Genomic DNA, 12,594 nt, shown 5'->3' with positions numbered 1-12,594 from the left:
GTTTTGGATATAAGACAAGTCTACGTCCTCATGACTTCGAGGCATACTTTTACCATCAAGATACAGTACAGAGCGTGCCCATGAACCTCACAATTAGCTTTATTCATGGAGGATAAAAGACCTGTTTGAGTGTGTATTCAGGGCCTCACAATGACTAACTGTGAGCTCATATGCAGTTTGTGTTAATACATGTATACAGGAATGTTGATGTATATGTAGGTACATTGAAAATACATGCAGAAGACATACCTGAGAGTGATACAGCGTCTAGTTCTCATGGTCACGCCGCTGCCACAAGTGCGGCTGCATTCTCCATAAGGGCCCCATGTATCCCAGTAATCCACACTGGGCACCTGGACACAAAATAGCAGCTTACACACTTAATCACAAAGTAAAAATCCACATTAACCCATGTTATAAAGCTTTTTCTTTGCTTTCAAACTCAATCTATCATTACGTCTGGTGAGGTTGGTTCGTCAGCTGCTGTTTTAAAGGTCAAGAATGAACTTCAGTATTTTATGGCAACATGGATGAGAGGTCCTTTAAGTGCTCAGAAAAAAATGGAAGTTTGAACATCTATAATTCCATGATAAACTGCGCAAACTCCATCTGCAGAGGAAGATTGTGTGATATGATCAAAAGGTCAAGAACAACTACTAAATGGACCTTAAGGTTAGATTCTTTTGTCAACCAAATCTAACATGATATGTATTTTTATACAGTGATTGCAAAGAAAGTTTTGAGCAAAAGGAAGATCTGTCTTACTGTTATAAATGAGAAAACAAAATTTTGTTAGCATTTTGGTTTTCTATAACCTGACGCGCCAGATGGTTTGTTACACTGAACCTTCTTGGAAACTGTTCGGTAAAGGGCAGGCACTTTCAAAAAAAAAATACTTGGCAGGTGATTGGATCTGACTATCTGTCTATCACTGTCTTAACCTGCAAAGCAGCTGGATTCGCGAGATCACAAGATAATATGAGAATCCTCAAAGGACGCTGATTAGTCCGACACAAACGCATAACTTGAAGCCGGACAAGATGGATTCTCGCATGATCTTGTGAAGTCGTGAACTCGCGAGGTAAACATAAGAGATAAATCATTCATATAACAGAGATTAAAATGCACAGAATTTATATTTTATAAAAGTGAAGTAAGGATACCCGGAGTCTTTTTTGTTGTCCCTTATTACATTTTGTAAAACATAAAAACATCAGATTGACAAAGCCCCCCAAAAAGACTTAATAATTAAATATACTAGTATTTGTCAGCCAAAAATGTCACAAACATACTATTTGCAACAATCCTTGACATTATGTTGCATTACCAATATATGATGTTGGACCTAGTCTTACATAACAGATGCATTACATCAAAAATACTGTATGGACTGTTGAGGTTTAAAAGAGAGCATTTAGTAGTTTAGATGTAGATTATAACAGTTAATTATTATTAGAGCAGCTTGATGTCTCAGATATTTGTATTTGGGGAATTTGCATGCAGCTTTCATAGTTTTTTATTAGTATGTGTGCATGTATCCACAATGTATCCACTGGGAGTTTACCATGAGTGCTGGAGCCAAGAACAGCTGAAGGATTACCAGAGGCAGGAGCATCTTCATTGTTCTCTGTAAAAAAAAAAAAAAAAAGAACGAGACATCCAGTAAATCACTGTGACTAATAGAGGCTATTAGACATTGAGCAACTTTTTTCGGAAACAAGCCAGGGCAAATAGACAGGAAACAGAGATTAATGTGAGACACAGGTCAACTTTTACAATAGCAAGTAGAGACAGTAAGAGATCCCTGAGCAAAGCTACTCATTCGCATCTGATTATCTGATGCAAAACTGTAAAAACGAAACAATCCAAATACATTATCAGCTGCAGTTTTGATTGACAGATATCAATGCGTTGTTGCCCTACAGCATTTCCTAAAATACTGCCGAGCATACAAATCTGTTATAAATCAGGGTGTAGTCAAGACTTAGTTGCAGATTTTCAAGTATGTGAAGAGCACAGATGATCACACTAAACGTACATGATGCAACAGTGTGTTCTGTGGTTTGGTTTGCAGCCACCAACCGCAGCAGATAATCGACAGCTGGATGAGCATCCGTATGCTCTGTGTGCGTCTAGTTAGTAGTGTTTCTGTAACTGATGAATGTCTCATGAAAAACCAGCCTCGGTTAGTTTGACCGCCACGCATCGCTGAGTTTATGTCGTGGTTTTGGAAAGGAAATTAAACATTTTGTAGGATTTTTTTTTTCAACCTGTTATGTGGATTTCACTTTCCAGCAACAATAACACAAGCATGAACACCCATCATCGTCTTCATCGGTCATTTTATAGGGAAACGGCTCTTTTAAGTTAAGCTAAGTTGTGACACCTCCAGCCTTATCATTTCCCTCCACTATCTCGTCACTTAATTGCTTAACTGAGCTAAAAATGTATCCTTTGTTGCATATGGAGTGGCTGTTTGTTTTTTCCCAGGGCAAATGGAGGGTTTCCTGCCCCCAAAGAGACGCGGGGGGAGGGGAGGAGGGCGGGGGGGTCTATTGGAGCTGCCAAACCACCTCTGACCTGCCAGGCTTGGCCACCAAATGCCCCAACAGTGAGGAGAGTCAGAGACAGTCTCAATATCTAATCTGTCTTTGTCAAACACATGCACACAGAAACACTGCACCAAAAGCCCCCACATCTCAATAACTCTGTACAAAGGAAAAGGGGGGTCCAACATCCCTCCACTACATGACAGAAACACCTAAATACCGATTATTTCCATTCTTAATTGATAGGTTAACTGTTTTTCCATTAATAATTTAATTCATTAGTCTATAAAGGTTTCCAGCGCCAAATAATACATCTTCAAATTGCTTGTCCAACAACCCAAAACATAAATATATTCAAGTTACAATGATATAATACTTATATAACTTATATATATAAAACTATTTTGCTTGATAAATGACTTTAAATGATCAATTGAAAGCCAAAAAGGTTCAATTTATAACCATAAATGAACTGATTGATCAACTAATAATGTCAGCAGTTGTCTTACTGAATATTAACCTTAAGTGTAACATGAGATAATCATTAGGGCTGCAACTAACGATTATTTTCATTATCCATTAATCTACCGATTATTTTCTTCATCCCAAGTTCTCAGAGCCCATGGCCATGCTTACAGCGTCTTGTTTTGTCCAACCATCATCCAAAACCCAGATACTCACTTTATTATCATAAAGAAGAGCATGAAAACCAGAAAGTATTCACATTTGGGAAGCTAGACAAGAGATTGTTTACCATTTTTGCCCCCAAAAATTGTTAAAAACTAATTGATTAATCAATTAATCATTGCAGCTCTACATAGTTGAGTGTTTTGGAAGGAACCTGGTCAAATCAAGCGCCCTTAATAAGAATGTTTGGTTACTGGCTTCTCCTACAAAACAACAAAGCTACTGAACAAATATCAAAAACAACAACATCCGTTTGGAGGCTGCAGTGTTAAAGTCATGGCAAACATTAACACTTGATCTTTTTTGCTTGATAAATAACTTAAATGATTAATCTACTATAAAAAAAAACTGTATTTCCTTATCAATTAACCAGCTGATCTTTTCAGCACTGATCCAAACTCAGATTGAACATCTTACCAGTCACAACCAAGCAATAAACTATTAAAAATCCCCTGTCAGATTCCTTCATCACTCACGTTTTTATTGTGCCAGCTCTTAAAACTCTTAAATCTCAGGCTTTTACAAGCTTTTATCCAACGAATTAACAATTATTCAATCAGCAAGTGGCAAGCAGAGTCTTGTGTTCTGTGTTTTGTGTGTGATGTTTGTCTACATTGGGCACCTGGTCAGTCTCGAACTATATCTCTGGATTTAATCTGGCAAAACGAGGGTAAAAACTCCACTATATTATTCTAAGAGACACAATAATAAATGGACTGTAAATGATTAACTGATCCCTGTGTCTTCCTGGGTATCTCGATGTGGTAAAATGACTTTATAGGCTACAGACCTATTTTATCTTCTCTGATATTCCTATAATGCTGCTGTGATATTTCTGTGGTTCATTCTCCTATTGATCCACTTTCTTTTTAACACTTTGTTTTTAAGCTTTTCTCCCAGACTGAAACTTATTTTTCATCTTCGCTAATGAATGCCTCTGTTGTCGCTGAGCAGCCAGCTCCTCCTCAATCCAAAAGATATTTCCTCTAATATAAGCCATCTAAAGAAAATACCATATCAGAGAAAGCCCTCAGTGTCATTTAGGTGAAATCATCAGGCTACTCACCCTGTTCACTGGTTTAAAAGTCGGTTTCTTGGAGTCCTAACCGCTGCTGGATCCTCGCGGAGGACGGTTCAGGGCGCAGAAGAGCTGACAGCTGGTTTCTTTCCGGAGCTTTGACTTGAAGATGCGTCTGAAAGGAGCTGTGGTGTCCTGGATATATGAGGACGGTTATCTGGCTGGACCTCTTTGTCTCTCTCCCCCCTCCTTTCTCTCTCTCTCTCTCTCTCTCTCTCTCTCTCTCTCTCTCTCTCTCTCTCTCTCTCTCTCTCTCTCTCTGCGTCCAACAGGAAACCGACAAGAAGAAGAGAAAGTCCTGTTGGTTAAACCTCCTCCGCGGCGTCATCACCGCGCTTTTTAACCAGCGCGCATCGAGGCCAATTACAGTCCCTCCTGACAGAGATGAGGATCTTTGACGCACAGTCTGTAATTTAGGACTAGGCTATAAAAATAACAGCTAATCAAAGTGTTCGTTTGTTGTAAGGTCCCCATCAGCATATCCTAAATGGGGTTTTGAGAAAGTTTATTCCCACTTTGCTGTGACCAACGCGTCATTATCATGCTCTCCCACTGCACATGCCACACATGTAATACCAGGGTTATCTTCATGAGTCATCTCCCTGGGAAGTTTTGGGTCTAATGGAAAGGCAGAGTTATCATTTCTAGCTGAAAATGGGTCCCAAATGTTGCCTTACTGTGTCAAAAGAGAAATTCACTGGATTGTGTGTTCAGTAGGACTCAATATGATGATCTTAACCTTCAGTATTTTCACATTGGCTTTACTTCCTCATTGTTTGGCTTCATATAGATCCCACTGCAGTGATCTGAGTTTTTAAAAAAATACTCAATTAACTGTTTTTCTTATTAAATGTTTTCTCTTCTTCTTCTTCTTTTTGTTTATTTTTGTTCTTTTAGCTTAAGGATAATCTCCCAAGACTCCATTTTTCTCTCACAGTACATTTTCATAATACTACTGGTTTACAGCACACACATACACACCATATATACACATGATTATAATACAATCATACATAAGTTCCTTGACACATAAGAATGAATATAAGAGTATATGTGAATATAATACATATAATACATATATCTAAACTAATACACATTCTGACAGTGCAAAGATGTTGACAGCCACTATAAGAACTTAGAGTCCACAATTCATCAGTTATTAATAATTCTGTGAACATATTATTGTATTGAGTTCAATTGTTTAATAGTCCTGTAAATGAAGGTCTTTACCCATGGTAACACCTAATGAGCCTTATCTCTATTCCTTGTGTTTATCTCAAACCAATACTAGTTTGTCCTGAATATTTATTGGTCTTTTGAACCAAAAAAGACCAATCAGTATTATTCTGACCTTATTAAAACCCAATATGTAGAAAAGTATTGAAGTGGTAACCTTTCCTTTGACAGAAATGTGGGCTTGCACATTTTGATGCAGACAACAGAGTACAGAATGATCATAAACATTGTTATTACATGAAATAAGGATATGTTTCCTGTTTTATATGTTATATGGGCTATGCATGAAGCCATATTTATTTTATATTTATAAAGTAATTCCAGGACAAACAGTATGTCATCCTACATAGTGGCATTACTTATGTTTGGAGTCAGTTAGACTCCAGAGAGGTCTGACTCCCAAACGTCTTACAAACAAACTGTTACAAAACTCTAATAAGAGAAAGTGTTCTGGATAAAGTGCTGTCAACAACAGTCACAGATATATTACAGAGCACAAGATCATACAATGTATTTAACCATGTTTTACAGCACTTCTGACAAATGTTATCAGTTCAAAATCATGTTTATGAGCAACTCTCGTAAAATTAGGGAACATTATGAAATACGAAGCTGATAAAACGATGTTAAGTATGTTTTTGAGCTATAAAAAAGGAACATCAGGGTTTAAAAAGCAATAATCAAATTTAATCAGTCCCTGAAGTTGATCTTTGATTTTATGTTCTCAACTATTAAATTACACAAAATTACACAACAGCTCTCAAAAGAATCTGATATTAAATCGCCATATGATCCCAGACACGTTGAAATAGCATGAAAGCAACATAGAAAAGTGACTATTTTGGGTTTATAAGAGGAAACCACCACAGCCACTATACTAAAGCTATGTTTAAACATCTGCCAACTCCCCCAAAAGTTCCCCCCTCCCCACTGCTCCTCCTCTCTTCTTTTTTGGGGGGTGAGGTTTCTCAAACTCGCCTCTAAAAAGAAACACCCAGAACTACTGAAACTGTGCAGAGTTATATGACTGTGGGCTTACATAAAAATATATTCCTTCTGTAATGTGTACTTTTCTTGAGCTAACTTTCTACTGTTTCAGTAGAAAGAGCTCTGGAGAGTTTTTGTGTGTGTGCTTGTGATTCATTCAGAAAGTGTGTGTGAATGAGCCAGAGAGAGCCGTGGTGGCCTCAGGATTTTTTTTCATATGAGTGAGTAAACCAAAGAAAAACTTTTTTAATGCCAAATATACCACCAAAACCACATTCAAGCCACATATTTGTTTTTCTGGTGACGCTGAAAGATCATTTTACATGTTGAGGCCAGAATGAATGACTCACAGGCTTCAGAATAAATATTTAAAGTCATAGCACTTCACAGGTGACCAGAACCTTTATGAAAGGAGGAAGAGTTTGAACCAAAATGCAAAATAGGCGTCTATTCAGCCTCTTGTCAGTCAAAACACCACTTAAATTCAATGAACCATCACACACAACTTGAGTGTCCTCCTCCAGATCCATCTCAACCATTTCATTGAAAAAAAATCAACGGTGCCAACTATTTATAGCCATGAAAAAACACACCACGTCCATCCAGTTTCTCCAAACATATACAGCATAATAAGTAGTTTGTAGCACAGTATTTACTGCTGTATATTTTCTGTGTAGTGCAAGGGTGCTTTCATTACTATATGACATATAGTATAAGCCAAGGCAGTGGTGGAAGAAGTACTCAGATCCTTTGACCACACTGGAAAAATACACGGTTTCAAGTATATAAAATGGCCCCTGTGAGTGTCATGCTGTCATATATTATATTATTACTTTATTATTGTTGATGTATTAATGTGTAAGTAGCATTTTACTGTTGTAGTTGGTTTGATTTTGAACTATTTTACGTACTGTTGGGTAGTATAATCTTATCCTGAACATGTCCGGGTCTATATTTTTATTCTGGGGTTCTACTGGAATATCTTTGCATGATTTACAGTTAAAAAAACCTCCTTATTTATCTTATACAGCTGCTCAGTTCAGCCTTTGTCTGAAACAGGCCATTTGAGTTCCTGCCCCTTTAGGATCCCCTCCCAATGATCCCACTCTGTTCTGATTGGTTGGCTTCCAGACACTATGTAAACAAACAGTAGTAGTAGGATTTCACTTCTTTTTCTCACCCTTTACTCGATATGTCAACTTCTCAAATTCATCTGTACATGTCTGAGCCTGAATTCGATCCGAAATATGTGAGTGGACAATGTGAACAACCTGTGGAACAACCTTAGCGTCGAGTACTACTGAACGGCCGGCCGTTTGTGTGCATGTGCCAATGATCTGATGTCAGTTCGATGAGGAAATAGAGGTAACTTTACATACAAACGAAGCGTCTGAGCAGGTTGACATTTTTACATACATTCTCCTCAAGTTTTAGAATTTAACATAGACATCCGACATTATAACAATATAAAAATGTCAGAAAATCACAAAAAGCATGATATGTCTCCTTTAATGTATACTAATGGATCATATTTCATCAGCTGATATGTTTTGTATGTAAAATATCATTTGCAACCACAGTATAGCTGTCAGATAAACAGTGATGCAATGTAATGAAATAGTTACCCCACTACAGTTGAGTAGGAAATATTGTACTTTTTACTGCACTACATTTATCTGACAGCTGTCGTTATTAGTTACTTTTCTACTTTTGATTGTTAAAGATGAAACCAATGGCTTCAAAACCTTTCTGTCTTGTGAGGTCTTGTATAAAATCAGTGTGTAGTTGTGTCTCTTTGTCATGTTTCAGATGTCTATGAGTTGTTAACAGTTCAACCAAAGAGACATTTCCCTCTAAAACTCTCAGATTTATTCTTCTCCAATTGATCATCTCACAACCCCTCAGATTTATCTTGTGACCCTTTGGAGGGGCCCGACATATAAGTTGGGAACCACTAGACAGTTTACACATTGATGCATCAGTATTAAAGATATACTATGCAGGATTTGTCAGTTGGTGTTTGTAAACACACAGCATTCAAAGTCGGCCCCTCCTCCCCTCACAGAGAGAGAGAGAGAGAGAGAGAGAGAGAGAGAGAGAGAGAGAGAGAGAGAGAGAGAGAGAGTGAATGAAGAGAGGGGGCAGTGCTGGCGAGACCAAAGCTGTGAATCAGATAAATAAAATGTTATTTTCTGATTGTTTTTCGGCGGTTACGTTCTAAAGCACAAATAAACACACCCACACCTCCCCACAACCCTGCGGGAAGGTGCTGCATTACCAGATGTTGTGTGAATTCAGAGCTTCACCCTGTCTGCTGTGGTCTCTCTGCTCTGCGTGTGTGTAGCTCAGCCCCACCTTCGGTCAGGCAGACACACAGACCTGCAGCTCTTTATACATCCATGACACAGAGACAGAGAGGAGAGCAGAGCGGAGCAGAGGAGCAAGACGGAGACAGCGATGTAACCTGGTTGCTATGCTACAAGTCCTGACCTCACACCTGGGTGCTGTTATTGGCTGGGGGCTACATACCCACTGCCAAAGGTTGACACCCAGAAACGTCCCAAACACAAGCAAAATAATAAGAAAATACAGGCAGAGGGCAGAGTCTCTGTAGATAAATACACCGCCACACACTTCTAGAGAGGGATTACTTTTGTATGAGTCTACACATTGTTTTTTTAAGGAAAATCCTGCATAGTGTACCTTTAATAGTGCATGTTAAAAATTACCTGTACTCTAGCTCTGTGTCTCACAAATCACTGAGAACAAACTGTGTTTTTCTTTTTCTTCTTCCTTCAGTTGGATGTTTGAGCCTCGCTGTGCAGAATGACGTTTGTGGAGAGTTTGACACTAGAAGGAGGGTTTAACATTAATCTTCTGAGCTCACCTTAAATCTGAGTTTAAGACGTGTACCTATGAGCGTGATTTGTGACATCACAACTAGTTTGGAGCCAGCTGCGACGCAATATACAAATTCCATAAGTGTGATGTAGAAACTTGAGGTCTCTGAGAACACTGAGAAGAGACTTTACAGTGAAGTAAGAGACATCTTGTGTCTACTAGTTAAACTTTTGAGATGAAAAATATTTACATATTCAATGATTTGGGATTTGTCAATGAGAGAGGGAGTTTTTTTATGTCCTACAACATGTCTGGGAGGATCTTTAAGGTTCTTATTTGCCTTAATAGCAAATACATTATCTATCTACAAAACCAAAGTGTTATGTCTTTGTTTTCTTAGTAATTTTAAGTTCCTATAATTTCTTGCTAAAAAGTTAAACTAAACTCAAAACAAGATTAAAGAAGATTCAGATTTGATAAGAGGATTCGATACAGAATTCAGGTTCAGTAAAATCCCATCAAACCTCAACTCTAGTCTTGCTACTTCAACGTGAGTAAGTGTGAGTTTCAGAAACCTGATGCAGGATAACAGAAGTACTTTATTGTGGTACATGAATAATACACAGTAAGCTGCATTTGCTCTGTTTTTCTATGGGCTGTGATCCGGTGTGGAGCGAAGCACCTTCAAATCTCACATCTCACACAGTTGAGGGCAGGAAGGGATAATCAGGTATTTTTAGCACTTTGATTCTACAAAGACCAAAAATAGGTGACCACCCACTTCTTATGGTCACTGAACAACATAAAATAATACCCAGGGGCTGTCATCAAATAAAATCTTTACAGGTGGAGTGCAGCTCTCAGGCGTGTTGTTGTTTTATGAGCACAATGCCTTGTGCGTCAACTTTGCCCACTTATGGACCACATTTCCATGTGAGACCTCCAGTTTTGATTCCTGGTCATTAAATCTAGCCACGGCTTTAAAAGGAGCCCTAAGCCACAGGATTTAAGTTAACATTCAAATTACTAAGCATTGCATCCATCCCCTCTGGACCTAAAATGTACACATATGCAGACAGAAAAAAACACACTTCCTATATGTTTAAGAAAACAACTGTGCCCAGTTTAGCCTTCATGCCCACCCAGTCTTTAAAAATCTTCTGCAATAAGCTGGTTTTTCCATCCACTTTGTCCAGCCTTGTTTTCCTCCACGATTCTGTTACACCCAGGTCACATCCACCTACAGTCACATTTTCATCCTCCTTTCGGGGCCTTCAGAGCTGCCGGCTGAGCTTCTGCGCCTGCCTCTCCTTCGCGTTAAAGGCATACTTTGTGTCTTGTAACTGTTCTATAATCTCTTTCGCCTCCTTCATCTCCACAGCAAGCTGATTGTACTTCTCCACCAGCTCCTGGTTCTCTCTCCGGAGCTCCACCACCAGCTGGCTCAGCTCCTCGCTCTGCTTCCCGCAGTGCATCTTCAACTGCTCCATCTCCGACAGAGTCTCCTCCATGCGCTTCACCAGGCTCTCCAGCTTGTCCTTTGACATCTTCTCTGATTTTTTAAATTCACCTTTACGGTACTCTTGCTCTTGTTCTTGCTCAAGCTGTGTTTCCTTTCTCCTGTGTCGTTAAGTGTCTGCACTTGTTGGCCGTCTGGAGCGATTATTGAAGTCTAATCCTCAATTCCTTTCATGTCTCACATGGTGAAGTCATCCCTCCTGTACGGTAATCCCCTTAGTAGAGCTATCCTGGGAAACCTTTAACGCACACAGGTGTGACACACAGTCACACAGTCTCCTGTCTAAGTCCCCTCCATACAGAGGATGACAGCGATTGACAGATTGCATCAGTTCACTCTGTAGTCTCATCCACTCGTCAACAAACAGGATCAAAGCCCTAGAAAGAGAAATATGACATCTAATTTAACATCTGCAAGCAGAGAAACAGTGAGTACAACTTCCTGTGAGCAGTAATTCCTCATCATTCGGAGAAAATTAAATCATGAGGAAGGGTTAATCTTATCTGGGGAAAGCAGCCTTGCATGGTGCAACCTAATCTGAACAGAGCAGGTGTCTGGAATTGATGCAAGAGAAGCTTTATGGAATTAACTCTAGTTGTTCACCAGCTGAACTCACCATGCCACAATGAGGCCTCAATGAAGGTTTGTTAGGTAAGTCGCAGTATGAGGCTAAACATTCTGGGTAAACTGCCATACTGTGCTACTGTCCCAGCCAGCGAGGCCAAACGGTCCCCATGGTGATAGCTAATGCGTCCAGCGCTCTGGGCAACGTGCCAACCGCGCCTGTCAGCCAGTTGGCATCGAGGGACGGCGAGCGCAGGATGTCAGTGTACCAGCACGCCGAGGAATTTCCACAATGTTCCCACCGTCTGCAGGGATGCTTTGCGTCAATTCCCGGGAGGGTTTGTTCGCTGGAAATCAGTGCAAACAAAGCGGGAGAGAAAAAAGCGTTTTGTTACTGTGTTGAACTGTTAAACCAGCACGCCAGGGGCGCTGACCTCTGACCTCTGTGTGTGTGGGGCAAATGAAAAGAGAGATTAGCACAGTATCACAGAAGAAAAAGCTCACATCACACAGCTTTATCTGTTAGTTTGTGCCGTATATCGAGCATTAAGCCGTGGAATGTAACTAAATACATTTAGTCAAGAACTGGTTTCCTTTCTTTAATGGCTTTTAACTGAAAATTTTTTAAAGCTGCACTTCTTTTTATCCTTTATGTTACCTTTTCAATGCCCCTTTTTTTAATCAAATTTTTGTAATTCTGTAATTCTGTAAATTTTACTTGTCTTTTTTAGTCTTGTTTATATTTTTATTGTTCTTATATTCTTTTGCTTAATCCAAAACAACGTTATAGGCCCCATTCAGCAGCATAAAGAGTACTTATACTTCTGATATTAGTACAGTTTTACTAATAATACTTTTTCTGAAGTTGAATTTTGAATGCAGGACTTTAATCTGTAATGGAGTATTTTTACATGATTGTATTGGTTAAGTAAAGGATCTGAATACTTCTTCCACCACTGTCTAAAAAAACAACAACAAAAACAAAAGACTGCTGTGATGGATATGTGTGACCAAGAACTTGCAGGAGGAGCATCACCTCTGCATTGAGCTCTTCCAAACTGTCCACATTCAAAAAAAAAAAACGCTCAAAGCTCATCCTTTTAGAGCTGCTTTATGTTTGATTTAATGCCCCC

At 39.1% G+C, this 12,594-nt stretch overlaps 1 protein-coding gene across 2 annotated transcripts in view; it reads right to left on the bottom strand.

The window, feature by feature from the left end:
• The window catches only part of paplna (papilin a, proteoglycan-like sulfated glycoprotein), a 28,629-nt gene extending 24,084 nt beyond the window's left edge, over positions 1-4,545 (bottom strand). Inside the window, exons 1-3 of one of the 2 annotated variants that reach the window (XM_067614320.1) lie at positions 4,303-4,545; positions 1,565-1,627; positions 250-353 (exon numbers count right to left, since the gene is read on the bottom strand). In XM_067614320.1, the coding sequence (XP_067470421.1) occupies positions 250-353; positions 1,565-1,621 (161 nt within the window). In that variant the 5' untranslated portion in view covers positions 1,622-1,627; positions 4,303-4,545. The remainder of the gene's footprint in view (positions 1-249; positions 354-1,564; positions 1,628-4,302) is intronic. The other variant, XM_067614319.1, reaches the window with a different exon arrangement.
• Positions 4,546-12,594: the final 8,049 nt, after the last annotated feature.

This window comes from Thunnus thynnus, chromosome 16 (genome assembly GCF_963924715.1).
Source record: "Thunnus thynnus chromosome 16, fThuThy2.1, whole genome shotgun sequence".
Taxonomy (NCBI): domain Eukaryota; kingdom Metazoa; phylum Chordata; class Actinopteri; order Scombriformes; family Scombridae; genus Thunnus; species Thunnus thynnus.
Note: the sequence above shows the minus strand (reverse complement) of the source record. Positions and strands in the feature narration are given on the sequence as shown.